The 19,775-nt window shown below is 58.5% G+C and overlaps 2 protein-coding genes across 2 annotated transcripts; both read right to left on the reverse strand.

Annotated features, from left to right (window-relative positions):
* Positions 1-240: 240 nt before the first annotated feature.
* On the reverse strand, positions 241-5,343 carry KRT17 (keratin 17). The gene is made up of 8 exons (XM_033089969.1): positions 4,858-5,343; positions 3,803-3,885; positions 3,254-3,410; positions 2,466-2,627; positions 1,716-1,841; positions 1,402-1,622; positions 1,282-1,307; positions 241-486 (listed from the first exon to the last, which is right to left on the reverse strand). The coding sequence occupies exons 1-8, from the start codon at positions 5,287-5,289 to the stop codon at positions 392-394; spliced, it is 1,302 nt and encodes a 433-aa protein (XP_032945860.1). The 5' UTR covers positions 5,290-5,343; the 3' UTR covers positions 241-391.
* Positions 5,344-7,290: 1,947 nt separating this feature from the next.
* Positions 7,291-14,516, reverse strand: LOC117013131 (keratin, type I cytoskeletal 42). The gene is made up of 8 exons (XM_033089971.1): positions 13,866-14,516; positions 11,510-11,592; positions 11,233-11,389; positions 9,942-10,103; positions 9,232-9,357; positions 8,756-8,976; positions 7,686-7,735; positions 7,291-7,562 (listed from the first exon to the last, which is right to left on the reverse strand). Exons 1-8 carry the CDS (start codon positions 14,313-14,315, stop codon positions 7,465-7,467), a joined length of 1,347 nt encoding a protein of 448 aa, XP_032945862.1. The 5' UTR covers positions 14,316-14,516; the 3' UTR covers positions 7,291-7,464.
* Positions 14,517-19,775: the final 5,259 nt, after the last annotated feature.

Genomic DNA, 19,775 nt, shown 5'->3' on the forward strand with positions numbered 1-19,775 from the left:
GCCCACCCTGTGTCTGACACTGCCTGAACCACCCTCCCTCGGATCACTGGCTTTCAGGAGATGCAAAGGCCCCCACGCACACACCCAGACCTACTCTTTACCCTGGTCGGAGATTACCCCGGCTTCTCAGTTAGCAATAGTGGGTGTCCGCAGATTCTTTCCTTTGCCCCCATGACCCCATCCCTCATTCACCCTTCCCTCACTAGGGTCCCCCTCAGTGGCCAAAACCAGGACGCATTCCACGTCTGAGTCAACAAGCTTTATTGGTCAGGCAGCAGAGAAAAGGGACTGAAAGCCGAGGTGGGGGGAGGGGCGGGCAGCCGAGGCTAGGAAGGCCAGAGGCTGCGCGGTCAATGAGGGGCGCTGGGGGCCGGCCAGGGGAGCAGAGTCCTTAGCGGGTGGTGTGGTGAACCTGCTCGCGGGAGGAGATGACCTTGCCATCCTGGACCTCTTCCACAATGGTGCGCACCTGACGGGTGGTCACAGCTGCGGGAGACAGACGCTTGGAGATTGGCAGGTGCCGAGAGACTCTGGCTCAACCCCCAGTCCCTGAGCAGAGCCGCGTGGGGTCCATGCCTCTGCTGGCCCCTCAACGTCACACCCACACGTGTCCTTGTTGCCTTGCCACTCCCTCCCTTCCACCCTGTCCCTCTGCTGGTGCCCCTGTGTGTGTTCTGCCTCCCAGAGGGGTGGTGTGGTTCTGACCCACGTGTCCTGTAAGAGCAGCACCATGCAAACCAGGTGCTCCACAAAATGGGGTATGTATCTCCATTGCTCTGCAGTCCCCAGGCCGTGGACTATGCTCCCATCACCCCCATCAGACTGGGCTCTGCAAGACAAGACCCTGGTCCCCATCACCCCCATTACACTAGGTACCCCAGGACTAGGATCTTATCTTTCCCATCAGATGGGGATCTAGGGAACCAGGGCCAAGTCTCTTTCTCCCTTCAGACTAGAGCCCAGAGACAAGACTGCTTTTGCTCATCTGTAGAGTCTCAGAGCAAAGATCCCGCCCGAGGCCATGTCCCTATCTCCCTCTCAGATGAAGTCTCCAGAGCTAGGACCACCTCTCCCCAATCAGACTCCAGGATAAGGGCCATCTCCCTGCCCCGCCTCTCCATCAAACCAGACAGTGCCTCCCTCATCTGATTCCCGAGCCCTAACCGGTTCCTTCCCCCCACCCCTGATAAAGATCAGCCATCATTTCCTAGAGTTCCTGGGGACCCTCCCCCGCAAGAAGCAGATGGGCGCTGCCCCACCCCCAGCCAACAAGATGCTTACGTTCTTTGGGCTTGTACTGAGTCAGGCTGCAAAGAAAACAGAGAGAGGAGATTAGATGTGGGTCTGAGAGCCCTACCCCCACTCCAGGCCCATAACCCTGGCTCCAGGCCCCCCACTCACTGGGCGTCCTCTCCCTCCAGCAGGCGGCGGTAGGTGGTGATCTCCTGCTCCAGCCGCGTCTTCACGTCCAGCAGGATCTTGTATTCCTGGTTCTGCTGCTCCATCTCGCAGCGCAGCTGGGCCAGCTGCTCCTCCACACTGCCTATCAGTCCCTGGATCTGGGACAGCTGCACGCAGTAGCGGCTCTCCGTCTCTGCCAGGCTACCCTCCAGGGATGCTTTCTACAGGAGAGCAGGAGGAGCAGGGCTCAGCAATGGTAGTTAGAGCCCCCTGCAGGGCCCTGAGCCCACCCCAGGCCTGGCAGCGCCCCCTACCATGCTGAGCTGGGACTGCAGCTCGATCTCCAAGGCCTGCACCGAGCGCCGGAGCTCAGAGATCTCGCTCTTGCCACTCTGCACCAGCTCGCTGTTGGTGGCCACCTCGCGGTTCAGCTCCTCTGTCTGCAGACAGGACACAGGATAGTGCAACATGAGCCTGGGATCCCTTCTCTAAATCAGACGACCCTCCCGCTCTCCGTATGCTCAGACCAGGGCCCAGCCTGTGCTCGGACAGGCACCTGGGGCTCTGCCCACTCCCTGTAACACCCCTGACCTCGGGCACCTTCCTGACATCCGCTCAGCCTCTCAGGCCTCCTCCCAAACCTGACTGTGGGGCTGGTGTGGTGCCTTCCCACCAGCTTCCCACTTCCCAAAGCCCAGAAAACTTTGAAATGATGTGAAGTTTTATCTTTAACCCCTGCAAGTGGAAGCCACAAGAATAGGAAACTTGAGAACCTGCCAGGGCAGTCGCCTGGCCCATGGGGCTAGTTCCTTACTTTTTTGAGGCAAAGGTGGAAGCTCTCAGGGTCTTCACCCTCTGGCTTTATTCCTGAGTGGATCTTCCCACCCACCCCCCCATCCAGTAGCTTTAACCGCACTGCAGGCCTGTTGGTACATGGGTGAGCCTGGACTCTGTGTGGCTTACTGAGGAGAGGGTGTCCCCAAGACGCCAGGCACGGGGCTTGCTGTCGAGACGTCCTTACACCCATCTCTTAGGGGAGGCCTCTGGCCCACAGTAGCCCCCACCTTGCTGAAGAACCAGTCCTCAGCATCCTTGCGGTTCTTCTCTGCCATCTTCTCATACTGGTCGCGCATCTCGTTCAGGATGCGGCTCAGGTCCACACCAGGGGCGGCGTCCATCTCCACGTTGATCTCGCCGCCCGTTTGGCCTCGCAGGGAATTCATCTCCTGTGGAGGAGGGGGACCTTGGTGTGGGCATCCAGGCCTGGCCTGATCTCTCACTCCCAACCCTTCCCACACGAGCTCTCCAGACCCCTCTCAAGGGCCCCTCCCTCGTTCACCTGTCCTCTACCCTCTGACCGTCCTGATGACTTTTATTCACCTGCTCTGTATAGTGGTGTCAGACTGGGGGCTCCCTGAGGGCAGGTTCTTACTCTCCACCATTAGACTGAGGGCTTTCCAAAGATCAAATCTCATTCTTAGGGCTGTGCCCCCAGAATATCTCCTCTAATTTCCAAACTTTTACCTAGGGCCCAGATTCAAGGCTTTAAGGGCTGGGATAAAGAGGAAACCTCACTTAGCCCCTGCCCTCGAGTGGGAGGCAAGTGTGGGCAGAAGAGGCCTCTGTGGGGTGCTGGGAGGTTCCCCCGATTCAGAGAAGCAGGAAGGAAGCTGCCCTGCACGTTGGCCCCAGACCTCCAGGGATCAGGGCCCTGCAGACAGGGCAGCCATGTAAGGTGACCAGCCCTAGAGCTCTTGCTCGGAGCTCTTCCGTTGGTTTCAGCCTTGGTGCAGCCCCAGAGCCCTGCCACCCACTCCACAGCCTCTTGGTCCTGCTCCCCCACCACCCTCACCTCCTCATGGTTCTTCCGGAGGTAGGCCAGCTCCTCCTTCAGGTTCTCAATCTGCATCTCCAGGTCGGCTCTGGCCAGGGTCAGCTCATCCAGCACCCTGCGCAGGCCGTTGATGTCGGCCTCCACGCTCACGCGCAGGGCCTGCTCTGTCTCGAACCTGCAAAGGGAACCAGAGACTTCAGTCTAGACGCTTAGATTGGCAGCTCCGGGTCCTGTCCAGCACCCTGCCTTCACCGGGGCTCTCAGGGCTTGTGGGGAAAGATAAGAGCATGGAGAGGAAGCACATTCCAGCCCTTGGGCCCTGGGACCACACAGGGCAAGGCCCAGCCCCCATCTGGCTTCCTACTTCTCTCCTCTCTGCCTCCTGCCTCCTTCCCTCCCTCCCATCACCTGCCTAAGCCCATCGACCTTCAGAATTTGGTGCATTTGCTGCACCCTGGACTAAGAGGTGGACTCCCCCACCCCCAGCTGCTGGCCCATGCCACAAGCCACCGAGGGGTCCAGAAGGGGTGCTCCCAGTCCCTCCCCAGCCCACTGGCGAAGGCTCACTTGGTGCGGAAATCATCAGCAGCCAAACGAGCATTGTCGATCTGCAGCAGGATGCTGGCGTTGTCCACCGTGGCCGTGAGGATCTGGGGAGATGGCAGAGTCACATCACTGGGGCCAGGAAGTGGCTGCCTTCTCCAGGAAGGCTCCCTTCCCACCCAGCCTCTTCCCTTAACTGTGCTGTGATTGTTGACAAAGGTGGGGCCGGCAGAAGCCTGATGTGCTGAAACTTGCCTCCTGTTCCCCAGAACCGGCCTCCCCCGACACAGACCCCTATGCAAGCCTCTGCCTTAAACCACAGCAGGAAGCCACAGGGAGTTCTCAGGCTAGGAATTCGAGAGCGCCAGAGAATGGGAGGGTGCCCCCGGGACAGAAGCTGTCCCAGAATCCCAGAAAATAGAGGGGATGTGGTCAACCCCCTCACTTTACAGTTGGGGAGATGATGTCCCTAAGAGGCCTCCCTAACAGGGAAGCTAAAACAGCCCTCACTAAAGAGTGGGTTCAAATCAGAAGTCGTGAGCCGTGCTAAGCCCGGACCCAAGGGCTCCCACAGGCAGCACCTCACCCACACCAGCTTTGACCAGCGTCATTCTTGAGGGAGCAGCAGGAGGGATGGGGAATCCAGAAAAATCCCCAAATAAGGCTCACAAGGGGCCTCCTGAGGTCCTGCCCCCTCTCTCCTGCCTCTGCCTCCCAGCAGGTGTGATCAGCAGGTGTGATCAGACATTCACTCAGACCCCTTACCCTACTATTGCCCCAAATCCCCCTCTTGCTCTAAGGGGAAAGGTGCCCACATAGCTGGCAGCCTCGTGAGCCCGGCCCTCCACAGGAGGAAACTGAGGCTCAGAGGAGCACGTGAGGACTGCTTATCCCTGGCCCAGCCTGCGGCCCTTTAAAAGAATAACAGGAACCACATAGCAGCCCCCAGGTGGGTTCCCAGAGGCCAAGCTTCCTGCAGGCCCTGTGACATCCCCCAGGGTGGACTCCAGGCCTTGGGCAGGAGATAGGAGAGGAGAAATCATGGCCCCTGCAGACCCCCTCCCATCAGCAGGCCCCACCTTGTTCTTGAGGTCCTCGATGGCCTGGTAGTAGTGACTGTAGTCGCGGGCGGGCCCCGGGGCCTGCTTCTGGTACCAGTCACGGATCTTCACTTCCAGCTCAGTGTTGGCCTCCTCCAGGGCACGCACCTTATCCAGGTAGGATGCCAGGCGGTCGTTGAGGTTCTGCATGGTGGCCTTCTCACCTCCCGCCAGCAGCCCATCAACACCACCAAAGCTGCTGCCATAGCCACTGCCAGAGCCAAAGCTGTAGCAGCTGGAATAGCTGCTGCCCCCAAGGGCACTGCCCAGGCCGCCAGCAGAGCCCAGCCTGCAAGAGCCGGCACCCAGACTACCAGACAGCCGGCAGGAGGTGCGGGATGAGCCGCCCCCCAGGCCAGAGGAGCCCTTGATGGAGCTGGAGGAGGTAAACTGGCGGATGGTTGTGGTCATGGTGGCGGCGGCAGGTGAGCACAGAGCAAGTGGGCTCTAGAGGAGAGGGGCCTGAGGTACCGCTGGGGCTTGCCCGCCTCCTTTATAGGCTCAGCAGGTGGGCGGGCACAGCGATTACAACAGGCTCGATCCTCTGTTTCCATTCTCCTGGGCTTTCATCACCACTGGCCACCTGCCAGCTCCCAGGTGGCTGTGGGCCCCCTCCCCTCCCACCAGTGGGGCTTTGTTTCATTTCTCCAAAACCCCATGCTGGGCGTCTGTATGTGCGTGTGCGTGTGCGTGTGTGTCTCTGGTTTCAGGCCCATCACCTGTGATTCAGGCAAGCCCTCCAGCTATGCTTTCCCATGACCTAATACGGAGAAGAGAAGAGGCAGGAAGTCACCATCACTGGGCCCTGTCAGGCAGCTGCCACCTCAGCCCTGCCGGCCTGGACCCTGTGTCTGGCGGAGAAACGAGTTGGGAAAGCAGGCAGCCCCCAGCCTGAGATGAGTCTCCTTCACCACATACCACACCACGAACAGTCCTAGCCCTGGGCTGGGTGCTGGGAAGACAGCAAGGACCAAGCCCCCCTCCCCCCTGAAAATTGGACCAAAACCCACCGGGCTCACCACACAACACAGTAACTCTGTCAGGTCTCAGATGACCACCCCATTTTATAGATCATGAAACTGGGGCTTGAGAGAGATAGTGTCCCACTGCCCCACCTACCGGGGCTTCATCCACCACCCCACCGTGCCACAGCACCAAACCTTCCCCAGGGTCCTGGGCACACTGCCCCCTCCCCCACCCTTTCCCCCTCCTGCACAGCCCTGATATCAGGGAAGCACTCCTGAGGCTACAATTCCATCTGGCAAGTTTTCTGACCTGCCCCATCCCTGCACCTCCTGGTGACCCAGCCAAGTCCTTCCCTACCCCTCTAGCAGGGGTCCTGGGCTCAGGCGGGCAAAGAGGAGTTTAGTTGCAGGATGGGGAAATGACAGCTATGAGGGGAGCATTGTGGTAAAAGGGAGCTGGGAGAGCTGAGGGGCATGCCGCCTTCCACCCTCTTTACCCATCCTGTACTCCAAGAGGCCTCAGGGTGAGATGAGGGGCATATACCTCAGGTCGCAGCCAATTAGAAACCTAAAGGACACTTTCCAAGAAGAGGGTCCTCCTGAGACCCGCCCCCAGCCAGTCGCCCACTTCCTTCCCCAGAGGCCCTACCCAGTCCCCTGACGTGGCCTCTCAGGATGCACTCTGAGCTGTCCTACAGCCCCACCCTGCCCTGCCCACCAACCCCAGCCCAGCCCTGGGTTCCAGGGTCCCAGCAGGCCCACTGGGCGGAATGTGGTCATGTTTCAGACTGCTGATGGCTTCTACTTCCCAGACAGGCCCAGACAGCCCCCGCCAGCAGCTGAGAGAGATTCCCCAACAATGTGGCAGATGCCAAGCCACCAAAGAAAACAGGACGCCCCCCACGCTCACACGCAGTGGCAACCCCGCCCCACACACACCCCTGAGTTGGACAGAGCCAGTCTGGTTTCCTGGGCTGACTGTGCTTCTGTCTCCTCCTCTCACCCATCAATGTCCCAGACCACTCTTTCGGAAAGTTCCCTACCAGCCCCTCTCCCTTGGACCTTGAACCCAGACCTGCCCAGGGCTGAGACAGGAGTTCTCCTACAACAAGCAAGTTCCCCCATAAAGTTTAGGGACCCTCCCAGGGACCAGACACAGGCAACTGGGACCCAGGGGCTGTTTCTTACAAGCTTTCTCAGCTTGTTGGGCTGTCCCACGCCCGACCCCAGCCCTCACTCCTCCTGCCTTCTTCGCTTTCCTCCCAGAAGCGCCAGGCCGGGAGGGGGTGGGTAAAACAGGTTGGCAGGTGAAAAGCACCACCCAAACACTAAACAAACTCTCTTCCTCCTTCTTCCTCTCCCTCAGCCCACGCTGCCCCAAACCAATGACCACACCAGGTCACACAGCACTGAACTTCAGGCAAAGCTTTAATAGTGTTCACTGGGGCAAACCCAGGAGGCCCCGTCAGTGACGGGCTGCAGGAAGCAGATGCAGAAAGTCAACAGCTGTGGGGCAGTGGCCCAGATGGGCGCCCGGGGCGCAGCGGTAGTGTGCTAGGGGCTAGAGGCGATGGCTGGCCCGTGACCTTCCAGGCTGGGCTGTTGCCAGTGGAAAGGGACCTCAGTGGGTGGAGCGATGGACTTTCTCTCGGGAGGAGACCACCTTGCCGTCCTGGACTTCCTCCACGATGGTGCGCACCTGGCGGCTGGTCACCGTAGCTGTAGGAAGTAGAGGAGGGGGGTGCAGGGAAACTCAGGCCGGAGCCCCTTCCCCAGTCTCCCACACAGAAGGGTCCTCAGCCTCTCCGATCCCCTGTGGGCAGGGGTGCAGGCTCTTCTTACCTTCCCGGGTGGGCTGTGAGGCCAGGGAGGAGGAGTACTGGGTGGACAGGCTGCAAGAAAGGAGAGGGGCACCTGTCAACCCAGGGGTGCCGGCTGGGAGCCCAGCCCCCTGGGAGGAGAAGCAGCGGGAGTAGCCCGGGGTGAGGGGAGAAAGATCCTAGCAAATTGGAGAGAAATCACAGCTGGGAGTGCGTGGAAAAGAATGGCAACCACAGGGTCAAAGGGCACAGGCCCGGTGGGCAGGAGTAGGGAAAGGGGACACCCCAGCCAACAGGAGGCCCCGAGGCACTCTGCAGCTAACCAGGGATTTACAAGGAGAAACTGAGCAAGTGGTTTTTCCATATCCCTAAGGGCCCAACAAAGAGACTCAGTTAAAACAGGAGAGACTGTGGTTAAACTGTAAATGAACTTTACCGTCTTCAGGGAGCAGAAAAGCTGGTATATATGACTAAGCGTGGAGACTCCAGAACATTCTCAGCCCCGTAACAGTAAAGCTCCGCTCCATCTCCCACCTCCAAACCAGAGAGCTATGCTGCTCCTCATCCCATCCCTTTACCCTCCATGCCAGGTAATGGCATCTCTGACCACACAGTCATGAGAACCAGAAACCCAGGGTCATGGGTACCCATGCCTTCAGCGAGCCCTGCCTGCAAGCCACACTTGCGCCCACGTCCAGCGTAACACATCCTCCTGGGTCACCGCCTTCTTTTCCCTGCCCTCCGCCCCCGTCTCACAGCCCCAGCCGCCCGACAGGTCTCCCTACCCCACACTGGCCCCACTGATGCATTTATCCTTCTGCAGCCAGAGTGAATGTTCTGAGACATCTGGATCATACCCCTCCATGCAAAACCCCTCCACGGCGCCCTGTTGCCTACACCATCTAGTCCGCATGCTTTAAAGTGGCCCTCAACACTCCTCACAGCTGGACCCCAGTGTTCTCAGTTTCCCCCCCTGCAGACCTCCGAACCTCCCCCTGGCCTTTGCCGGGGCTGACCTCGTAGCTCAGAGGTCCCTCCCTGGGTGAAGCAGCCCCAGTCCACCAGAGCAGGTGCCAGGGCGCCCCCACTCACTGGGCGTCCTCGCCCTCCAGCAGGCGGCGGTAGGTGGCGATCTCCTGCTCCAGCCGCGTCTTCACATCCAGGAGCACCTGGTACTCGTGGTTCTGACGCTCCATGTCACAACGCAGCTCGCCCAGCTGCTGCTCGATGCTGCTGATGAGCCCCTGCAGCTGGGCCAGCTGGGCCCCGTAGCGGGCTTCGGTCTCCGCAAGGCTGCCTTCCAGGGATGCTTTCTGTGGGCCAAGGTTTAGGTGGCTGGGTGAGACAGAGACGGGACCCCTCCCCATGGTGGAGCACCCAGAAGAGGGCCCCACCATATGGGATAGTGGGTGCTGCCAGCGTGGTGGCGCGGTAACTAGGGCAGAGAGGGGCCTTGTCAGCGTAGGAAGTGACACTGCGGGAGTCTCTGGTTCTTTGAGTGGGGGTCTACAAGGCTGGGCCTGTCCTGGGATGACAGGTACGAGGCAGGGAGGGGACGGAAGCCCTACCATGCTGAGCTGGGACTGCAGCTCAATCTCCAGGTTCTGCACTGAACGGCGAAGCTCGGTGATCTCAGTCCTGCTGTTCTGCAGGGCCTCCGTGTTGGTGGCGACCTCACGGTTCAGCTCCTCCGTCTGGAAGGCAGGGTGGGCACAGGGGACTGAGGAGGTTTGCGGAGGCGGCGCAGAAGACAAGGGCCGCCCCTGAGCCCTAACCTCCCAGACCTGCTCTCCCAGCACCTTCCTGGACTCTGTAGGGCCCCAAACACCTGCACACAGACACCCTCTGTGCTCACGTGGGAACTCAGCAGAATTCACCGTGCTTTGTGGTCACTTGCATTAGTTTCTCCTTCTGAGCGGAAAGCACTGCTCAAAGACAGGCCCAGGTTTTACTCTTTTTGTGTTTGTTAGTGTCCGGGACGAAGTCAGTGTGTGTTTCCTAAGGGTGTCAGTTCTGCATCCAAACACACACATACATACAGGAGAAGCCCTCGCTGGGAGAAAGGAGCCCTGGATCCGTTCCCCCCGCCGCAGTGAAGGGCTGTGTGAGCTTGAGGCCTCTCTAAGCCTCATAATCTGCATCTAAACATGAGGGGTTGGTCCAACTGGTTTCCAAAGGTCCTTCCAGCTGGGACAGTCTGTGGATCCACACATTTTCCAGCCCGTTCTCAGCACATGTACACACATGTGTGCACACCTGCTCACACACGGCCACCCACCTTGCTGAAGAACCAGTCCTCAGCATCCTTGCGGTTCTTCTCCGCTATCTTCTCATACTGGTCACGCATCTCATTCAGGATGCGGCTCAGGTCCACACCAGGAGCAGCGTCCATCTCCACGCTGACGTCCCCACCCACTTGGCCTCGCAAGGCATTCATTTCCTGGACAGAAAGGAGAGCAGGAGCTCACCCAGGGCTATCCTGGGGAGAGACCCTGGGGCCTGCCTTCTCTACCTCAGACAGACAGATGGGTGCAGATGACAGACAGGCACAGAAAGGCCGATAGCTCCTCACCCTGAAAGTGAAGGCAGATGTCATGTCTCAAATGTGCAGGGCTGTGGGTATCAACCCTCTTCCCTAACACACACTCAGGGTCCACCCCCAATGCATGCTAGGACAAGACAGGTGGCAACTCTCCACCATGGCAGGAGATAAGCCAGGACAACCTCACTCACCACCCAGACTACCAGCCTTGTCACCCACTGCCAACCACGCAGCACCGCAGAAGGAAAGCAGCTCCAAGTCGTTATCAGCAGAGCCAGAACTCATTAAGAAATGCAATCCCTATAGCCAGCCTCAAAGCCAAGTGGAGATACTTCCTGGGCTCCTGCTACTTGGAGATTGGACGGCCCCAGCTCAGGCCAGCCCAAAGTTCGGCTGAAAAGAAAGCCACAGGCTCATTAGTCTCCCTGCAGGGTCTTGGGTTGAGGCTTGGGGTCCCTGGGACCCAAAGTTCTCTGAAAAAAGAGGTGGGAGAGGTGGCAGAGTAGTGGAGTTGGACATGGCTGTGAACATGGGTCTGACAGACCAGAGGGAAGACCGCTGTGCAGACTTGGACAAATCCCTTAACCTCTCTGAGCCTGAGTTTCTTCACTGGGAAAGGGAAGAATGAGCACCCTTCTGCCAGCACTGCTCTCAGTATCAGCTGAAATAATTGCTGTGAATCACTTGTAATGCGCTGGGCAGATGTTCATTGTTGTTATGATTATCACTATTATAATTAATTGTAATAATTAGCATGCATGTTCTCAGACTGATTTGCTCATTAGATAGTTAGCTGCCAATACACAGTGGGCCATGCCTTGAGGGACCCGGGAAGTATCTTTGCAGGCCGAAGGCCCTCCAGACCTCACCCAGGGCCGTCTATGTGTCCCCCAGGGTCAGGATCAGGAACCCAGCCCTGGATGGGCCCTGGATGCAGAGCAGGCCCTGGCCCAAGACGATTTGAGGGCCCCCGCCTTGCTTGTGCCCAGGCGAGTTTCTCCTGCACCCATTCCTGAGCTGGCCTTACGTCCTCGTGGTTCTTTCTCAGGTAGGCCAGCTCCTCCTTCAGGTTCTCGATCTGCATCTCCAGATCGGCTCTGGCCAGGGTCAGCTCGTCCAGCACCCTGCGAAGGCCGTTGGTGTCGGCCTCCACGCTCATGCGCAGGTTCAGCTCCGTCTCGTACCTGGGAGGGGTGGAGGCATGAGCCATGGAGGGCCACGAGGCCACCCCCTCGTACACACAAAGGGCTCTGTGGTGTGCAGAGCGAGACCCACCACCAGCAGCCCCGGAGACCCAGACTCACTTGGTGCGGAAGTCGTCGGCTGCCAGGCGGGCATTGTCGATCTGCAGCACCAAGCCGGCGTTGTCGATGGTGGCCGCCAAGATCTGGGGGAGATGATGGGTTCAGTGAGAAGCACCCTGACGGCCCTGGGGAGGCCCCGCCAAACCCCTCGTGCAGCCCTTTTGAGTGGGACAGAGTGAAGAAAGGTCCCTGTGGTCTTCTCTTCCTCTGAGGACCCTGCTGGGGGCTCACAGGGTGGTAGGGGCATGATGTCCTGGCACAGGTAACCATGATGCCAGGAGAGAGATCCATACGCACCCCTCAACCACCATGGGGTCACTGCCCACGCTGCCTGAAACATGCTCCCTCTTCCTCAACTAACTTCACCTCTAGACTCAGTTGCCACCTCCTCCAGCAAGCCCTCCTCGATTCCCCATCTGGGTCCCTCCTCCCAGACATACTTCCTCCCTGCCCGTCTCTCTTTCATAGTACTTCTCCCGAGTGCAATTTTTCCATGACTTTTTTGGTTATTTCCTCCTCCAATGGTCTCTGAGCTCCAGGAGACAAGGCCATGTCTGTCTCGATCCCTTCAGAATCCCCAATCTTGGGCACAGTGCCTGGCCTAGAGTTGGCCCCCAGGAAACACTAGTTTTATTAAGTGATTAATTAGTTAATGAATGAGGTTATGACTGGGCCCAGCTCAAACCTAGGGCAAAGCTTTCTTTTCCCACAAGGTCATCCAGGATGTTTAAATGAGACCATGGAAGGCTCTGGAAGGAGAAGGGTTAGTTACTGCTGCTGTCACTGTTACTGTGAGAAATGCCCAAGAGAAGCTCCAATCAAGGGTCGTGGGAGAGAGAGGTGAGCGAGGCCCAGAGAAAGCAGAGAGGAAATCTTGGTGGAGGTGGCAGTTGAGCTGAGTAGAATTTGGAATGTCTTAAGGATGAGCGCTGAAGTGTAGGAGGTGTAACAGGGTGAAGTGCCAGCAGGCAAAAGCAGCCCCAGTAGGCTCATCCCGAAAGCCAGTTTGTTACCCATTCCAGGCTTCTGTGGGCCTGTCCCACCCACCTCCCTGCTCAGGAGGCTCATTGGGCCCAGGGAGCAGTGGTTGTGAAAACCCCTGCAGGGCACAGTGACTCAGGGCAGAAGTCTGGTGCTTGGTGCACTGGGGGTTGGTGGTGAGGAGCTGGCTGACCCCGAATCAGGAGCACTGACTCACCAGGGCTCCCCCGGTTTCCCCACTGCCCAGACCAAGCCCAGTATCTGATCTGGCACTCCTAGTAACTCTGCTTCCAGGGGGCAATTGCAGGAATTCCCTGCCTGGCAGAGGTCCCAGGCAGGAATAGGCAAAGCCCCTCACAGGGCAGCACCACGCCTAGTTTTCTACCAGACAACTGAGCAGGCCTGACCATCCCCAGCCAACCAAGCTTGGCTCTCACCATCTCTTTAACGTCACACCTGCCTCTGGGGACTGCAGCACTTGTAAAACCCTCCAGGGGCAGGGTTTGTGCAGAAGACCCAGGTGCCACGACCCAGGTGCCACGTTTACAAAATGCCAAGGGCATGTTCTGGAGAGAGAGAGAGAGAAAGAGAGAGAGAGAGAGAGAGAGAGAGAGAGAGAGAGAGAGAGAGAGAGTTTTGTCTCCTCCATGAGACTAATTTAGAGAAGCTTAGACTGGGAGCTTCCAGCCTGAGTGGGAAGACACAGTTCCTTCCCTCAGGGACGCTCAATCTACAAAGAGTGATATGGCCTCTGCCCCCGGGGACCTCCAGAATGACCACCATGGAGGAAATGAGGAAGACCCACAACAAAAGCAGCCATGAGAACATGACAGATTCCGTGAAATCAGCACAACAAACAGAGTGTAGGCTGAACCTCAAAGTGTTGTAGGGACCCCAAGATCTGGGGATAAAAGGCAAGTGCCATCCATCCAGGAAGACTGCCTGGAGGAGGTGAGGCAGGCAGACAGCAGACCATAGGGGATTGGAATAGTGAGAAGGAGAAACCCAGCCTCATCTCCGGCAGCCACACCAAACTCTTCCTCACCTCTATGCCTTTGCCCATGCTGTGCCCTATACCTGGTATACCATCTGCTGCTTTCCACGTTCTAAGCCTTCCCTGCTTACTCCTCCATCACCCACCCCAAATATACTCCCCTCAGAAAGGGAGAATTCCAGAAAACCTCCCTGCATAGGATGTCCTCCAGCCTGGGACCAATGACTGGCCCAGGGCTGGGTTCCAGAGCAAGTAAGTGAATAAATGAATACCTAAGATGGAGGAGAAATGTTCACAAAGCTCCAAAGTTGGGATGGAGTGAGTCAGAAGCAGGTACTAAGGACAGAGGACAGAGGGCAGGGAGCTGCCTGGTCCACACACCTTATTCCTCAGCTCCTCGATGGTCTTGAAATACTGGCTGTAGTCACGGGTGGGCTCAGGCCCCTGCTTCTTATACCAGTCGTGGATTTTCACCTCCAGGTCAGCATTGGCCGTCTCCAGGGCACGCACCTTCTCCAGGTAGGAGGCCAGGCGGTCGTTGAGGTTCTGCATAGTCTCCTTTTCACCACCCCCCAGCAGGGCATCCGACACACCAAAACTGGAGCCGAAGCCCCCACCCAGGTTGCAGGTATAGCCCCCACTGTAGCCGCCCCCCAAGCCCGCTGAGAAGCGGGACGAGGTGACTGACATGTTGCCACAGCTGCCGGCTCCCAGGAGGCTGGGGGCTCGGCAGGAGCCCCCGACACGGACCGTGGACGCCCGAGAGAAACCCCCGCTGGGCATATACGGGCTGGAGGTTGAGAACTGGCGGATGCTGGTGGTGGTAGCCATGGTGTCCACGAGTCAGAAGCAGTGTCTGGTCTGGACAGAGACCCCGGGCAGCCCTTTATAGCCAGACTATAGGGGGCTGGGCCTCTGGCCCTTGAAGTCAGAGCCAAAACCCCAGCCGTGTAATTTGCTTCTGTACCAGCCACCCAGGGCCTGGGGCTCAGGCTGGACATGCTGAGTGCATCCCCCAGGCCCCCTCCCCTGCCAGAGCCTGGCCTGGGCAAGTGGCCCTTAGCAGCCCATTGTTCAGAAACAAAGATGATGTTGGATCTGCAGCCCGGGGGTAGGGTGATCCTCCATCCTCAGCAGCAATTAGGCTACTGAGCTCATTCTTGGGGGCAGTCAAGAGCCCAGCCCTGGGAGCCAGAAAGGCCTGGAACAAGGCTCCACAGGCCTGGAGCCCGGAGGCTGCTTTGGCCCCCGACCCGGCATTCCTGGTCTCTGAGGAAAGGGTGGAGAGATTTGGGGCGACACCCTCCCTCAAGTCCATCATGGTCCTGAGGGAGCCCCCCAGGCTGAGAGAGAGAATCTGCCTGTGACCTGGGGAACTCCCAACTCTCTTGAGATCATCTTAAGTCTGTGGCTCTGGCCTGGGGATCCCCATATCTGAGGAGAATAGACATGCTGCTTGGAACTTTGGATCCAGGTCTTATAGGAAGTCAATTCACGAGCCTCAGTTTCCTCATTTGTAAAATGTGGATACTTCCTGTCTCCCAGTCTCTGAGGGAACCTGGAGAAACAGTAACATCAATCAAGCTGGGGCTGAGGAAGAGGATGAGGCAGAGGGATAGGGCGACCACTCCTGCCCATCCCCCCAGTACCTGAGGAAAGCCGTTCCCAAGCCCCCTCCCACTGAGGAGGCGTGAGAGGAGGAGAAGCAGGATCTGAGGGGCGTCAGCACCAGCACGGTGCCCGCACCCTGCACGGGAGAAGCACGCGCCCACATCCTGGCGGCTGACACCTCCCACCACCCAACAAGGAGATTACCAGCCTAATCTCTGTGGCGCTAATGATTTAGGTGCTGCCAGGACACTGGCGTCTGCACCAGGCCTGTCTGAATGGGGAGCTTCCAGGGGTGGCCAGGGCCCTTGGGATGGGCAGGGAGGGCGAGTCTGGCTCCCCCGGAAGCTTGTGGGTGGCCTGGGCTCTCCACCACACACAGGGACAAGGAGGGTTTTCCCTGTGGTTGGAGCTCCTTCGATGAGACTTGTCTACTGGAAAGACTTCCTGCTTAGAAAGTGGGTGGCCTCTCCTACGAAGGTGTCTCCTTGCTCAGAGAATGGGGACAGCACGAGCTATCTGGGAAAGAAAGGATGAGCCCCACCTTGCCTGTGAAGTCTGGGGGTTCTCAGGGTTGCTACAGGGGTGAGGAGAGGGCTCAAAGCCAAGGTCAGACCTCCAGGACTCTGAGGTTAGACCGGGAGGACTTCCTGGCACTCTAGGACTGTCTTGGGGAGGTTGGGGGATAGGGACCAGTGGAACCTGGGGTCACTTGGGTGGGCCAGAGGCAGGCCCTGCACCAGCCAGTTACCCTCACACATAGTGACACGCAGTGAAGAAGGACCCTCCCCATCTCCTGCTGGAACCACACTCCCAGGAACCCCTCTCTCCCAGGGGCCGACTAGCCTCCTCCCTCCTCCTTCCAGGCAGACCTCACTCCCTCAAAGAAGGGACTGCCGCCTTCCAGCACTGAATCTGGAGCAGAGTCAGGGCCTGGGGAGAGGGCCAGCCCATGAGTGCCGCTCCCGAGAGCCCACAGCCCAGCCCTCAAGCCACCTCCAAAGGCCCCAGACCTTTGAGGTCCAGTTTGAAGGAGCAAAGAGTTTGTCAATTCCCTTCCTCCCTCTAAAACCACCAAGGCCTCAGCCCCCATCACCACCATTTGCTCCCCTCAAGCCCCTCACCCCAATGTCAGACTGTATGCCGAGGTCTGGACCTCTGTTTCCCGGTACCAGTGACTCCCAGGCCCTTTATCTCTGCTCTGTAGAGCCCCCTCTGGCACCCCAACCTAGAAAGATCCCACATGTCTCTCTCCCTAGGTAAGAGGGCAGAGTTAGACCCCAGGAAAGCCTCTATGGCTCTCCAGAGTGTGTGGCCCTCCTTGGAAGGCCTAAGAAGACCCGACATTCCTCCTACCAGCCCAGAGACAGCCCTCACCCAGTCTTCTCAACAATGCCCACTCTGAGGAAACTGAGTCTCAGGGCACTTGAGTGGTGGGCTGGGCAGCCGGCGTTAGTGGCAGAGCCAGGCCTGGAACCAGGGCCAGGCAGCTCCCACTCTCCCTGCCGGGGAAGATGGTCTGGCAGAAGCCGGCCAGAGGGCCACGCACAGGTCCTCTCAGCCATGACTCTGCCTGTCCAGGCCTGTCCTCCACCCCCCAGCAGGAAGAGGCCCCGGCAACCAGAGCAGCAGCGCGGGGCCCACAGCCCACACAGCTGTCAGCAGCATGGCCCACAAAGAGGGCAAGAAGGAAAGGAGGAAGAGATCCAGGCCCAGAGGCTGCTGGGAGTCCAGCACAATGTGGGAGGAACAAGGAGAGGAGGACCCCAGGGAACATCCCCCAGCATCCTCCAGGACCCTCAGGCCAGCCCTAGGCTTGACTAACCCCAGACGCCCTGGGTCTCCTCCACAGACATTGTTGAAAACCCAGCGTGCTCGCAGATGAGTAGGACAGACCCTGTCTCACTCAGGACCAGGGCGCTGGGCAGGGTCCCTGGGACTACACCGCCCCCCACCGTGATGCTGATGGAAGGCGCAGGGTATAGCGTGGCCTGGAGGCCCCGTATATACTTGATGTTAAATAAGTGCATACTGATATTGATGAAGGTCATGCCACATCTGCCCAGCTGACCTTGGCTCCTACAGGCCCCAAAAGTATTAATGATCACCCCCTAAGACAGTGCCGAACCCCCACCCCTACCCAACACCCAGAGCAGCAGGTGCTCTGTAAATGCTTCTTGAATAGTTGGGGTCATGAAGCCTGGGTCAGGACAGGGGGGAAGACAGGGAGCCAGGAAGGGAACACATGGCCACCAGCCCTCCTCCCCAAGGAAAAGGATCCACAGTAGGTGAGGTCAGGGAAATAAGAGGCCCAGGAGTCCTGGGTGGCTCGCAGCTGGGACCTTGGTTTGGTTAATGAGAACCTCAAATCCTTCAGGAGTCCCAAAGACCCTCATTTCACCCCCAGACCCCTGCCACTAGAATGCCTGTCAGCTCCTTTCCATCCACCCAGGATGGGATAGGCAGGGCCACCGGGAAACTCCTAGGTCCCCTGCTCCTTACCTCACCCCTGAAGTACCTCCCACGTGGCCAGGCAGGCCACTGGGAAGGACACCCTCAGCCTGCCACACCTGCCCGGGGTTGGATCCTCTTCTTCCTCTATTGTTTCCTCAGACTCTCTCCTCAGGCTCCAGGCCTGCCCCACCCAGGTCCACCCACTAATGATTTGTCTCTGGCTCCAAAGGCGGCCCGTCCGCCTCCTGGGCATGTGGGAGATGTGAAACATCTCTGTGGCTTCTGGGAACCTCCTCCCAGTTAGGAAAGGCGGAGGCAGAGGTCCCACAATGCGCCTGTTGCTGGGTGCTACCTCTCTAGGGACAAGCCGACTCAGCCACCTCCCTCCGGTTAGTTTCCAGGAACCATCAGCCTTGAATGGACCCCAGACGTAGGGCACAAACAGCTGCTGATACTTCACCTTTCCAGGCAGAGCCACATCAGCACTCGGGGCCTCTCCCCAAAAAGGACTCAGAGGCTGGAGTGCCCCAGATAGGCCTCAGGGCAGGAGGGGAGTGCAAGGGAGGCAGGAAGGGCCAGAACCTCGGAATGGGTGGGGAGGAAGTCTGGGAAGGGGACCTGGGCCTGAGGGAGGCACATGTGGAAACTGTTGCTGCTTCCCACAAGCTGGAAGACTCTAGCCAGACAGGCCTGCCTTCTTCCCTCTGCCCTTCCCTGTCTCTGCCCCCTCCCAGCCTTCCCCCTTCCATGGCCTGAGGGAGGTATGGGGGAGATGAGAAAACAACAGCTCAGGTACTTCCCCATTCAGGCCTGGCTCACACCCCCTCCCCATTTTGCCCTGCAGATTGGCTAAGGGGACACTGAGGGCCGGGACAAGCTCCAGGCTCCTTCCAGCCTTCCAGACCAATTTCCCGGGGCCCTTGGGCTGTGCCCACCTACCCATCTGTTCTTTGCCCTCTGTGCCCTGTGAGGCTTCTTGCTCCCCATTAATCCATACTCATTGGTACCTGCTCTTCAATGCTCTTGAGAAATTTCCTCCAGCAGCAAGTATGGCCCAGAGTCCCCAAAAGAGAGGCTTTCTCTCTCCCCTCAGATTACACACTTCCTCAAGGTAACAGCTATGTCTACCCCCAGCGTGGGAGCTGGCTTGGAGTGGGGTTGTTTCTTCCCAGGGGAGCCTGGGGGTGTTCTGAGCATGGCCTGTGTCCTTCCTTCACTTAACACAGTTGGCAAGAAGGGGGGTCTCTTGGCTCTTTGTCTTGGTGCTGACCACCCAGCCCACCAGACTATATAACCCACATGCCTGACCAACAAGGGAGGAGGAGCAGGTGGGGGGCTGGAGGGTGGAGGGGTTGCTGGAGGATGACCTGGGGAGGAAGGCTCAGGGGGAAGGAGCAGAGAGGAGGACCAGGGATGGAGGGTCACTGGCAAGCAAGAGGAGGCAGAGGGGACCTTCAAACCCAGTGTTCCCACCTCAGGGTCACACTGGGAAGGGAGGTCGTCCATCCTTCCCAAGGGCAACGCATGAGCCAGAGCAGGAGCTCACCTGTGCAGAGGCCTGGACTCCAGGGGACCTGCGCCCCCACCCCACGCCCCCCACCATCTCCTCCCATCAAGGCCCGCCTCCTCCCTGAAGCTGCCCCAACTCACCAGCCAAAGGCCAGTGCCCTTTGCTACACGTCACAGCCCCTTGTCTTTGCTGCCTCCCTCAGGACCCGGCCCTGGCAGCTTTTTATGTAACATTTCAGGTGTGAAACACTTACGCCAGCAAGGTTTTGTGGGGGAGGAAGCACAGCTGCTAATCTTTACAGGATCAGACCTATGTTATCTGTAATCACATATACACTCTCTTAGCACCCATTCTACCACCAATGAGCGCTGGCCACTCTCACTTGTGTTAGAATTATTGGAGGTGGATCTGTTCCTCTCCTGGAATTATAATATTTTACAGCCAAGAGACAGCTTTCTATTCATCTCTGACCCACTGCATGGTCTAAGTCAGTGCTTTACACACAGTGAGCGCCCCACTGACGCTTGCAGCATGGACGTGGGCACTAAGAGCCCCAAGTTGGATTTCATTCAGCACCCATTCATTGTGTTCACTGTGTGGCCATCACTGGGCAGGGAGCGGAGAATTCGGCACTGAGTCAGCCAAGCCCTGCCCATAATGAGCACAGGCCTGTGAGTGAGAGACAGACACACAAACAGTCCATCACAGAAGTGTTATTC

This window comes from Rhinolophus ferrumequinum, chromosome 21, assembly GCF_004115265.2.
Source record: "Rhinolophus ferrumequinum isolate MPI-CBG mRhiFer1 chromosome 21, mRhiFer1_v1.p, whole genome shotgun sequence".
Classification (NCBI taxonomy): Eukaryota; Metazoa; Chordata; class Mammalia; order Chiroptera; family Rhinolophidae; genus Rhinolophus; species Rhinolophus ferrumequinum.

Excerpts from the sequence above, each read along its gene's own strand:
- LOC117013131 (XM_033089971.1), bottom strand. The coding sequence starts at position 14,315 with ATGGCTACCACCACCAGCATCCGCCAGTTCTCAACCTCCAGCCCGTAT. Across the intron at positions 10,104-11,232 it reads TGAGAAAGAACCACGAGGAC|GAAATGAATGCCTTGCGAGG; the intron begins GTAAGGCCAGCT and ends CTTTCTGTCCAG. Across the intron at positions 7,563-7,685 it reads CTCACAGCCCACCCGGGAAG|CTACGGTGACCAGCCGCCAG; the intron begins GTAAGAAGAGCC and ends TACTTCCTACAG.
- KRT17 (XM_033089969.1), bottom strand. The coding sequence starts at position 5,289 with ATGACCACAACCATCCGCCAGTTTACCTCCTCCAGCTCCATCAAGGGC. Across the intron at positions 1,623-1,715 it reads TGCAGTCCCAGCTCAGCATG|AAAGCATCCCTGGAGGGTAG; the intron begins GTAGGGGGCGCT and ends GCTCTCCTGTAG. Across the intron at positions 1,308-1,401 it reads CTGGAGGGAGAGGACGCCCA|CCTGACTCAGTACAAGCCCA; the intron begins GTGAGTGGGGGG and ends TTTTCTTTGCAG.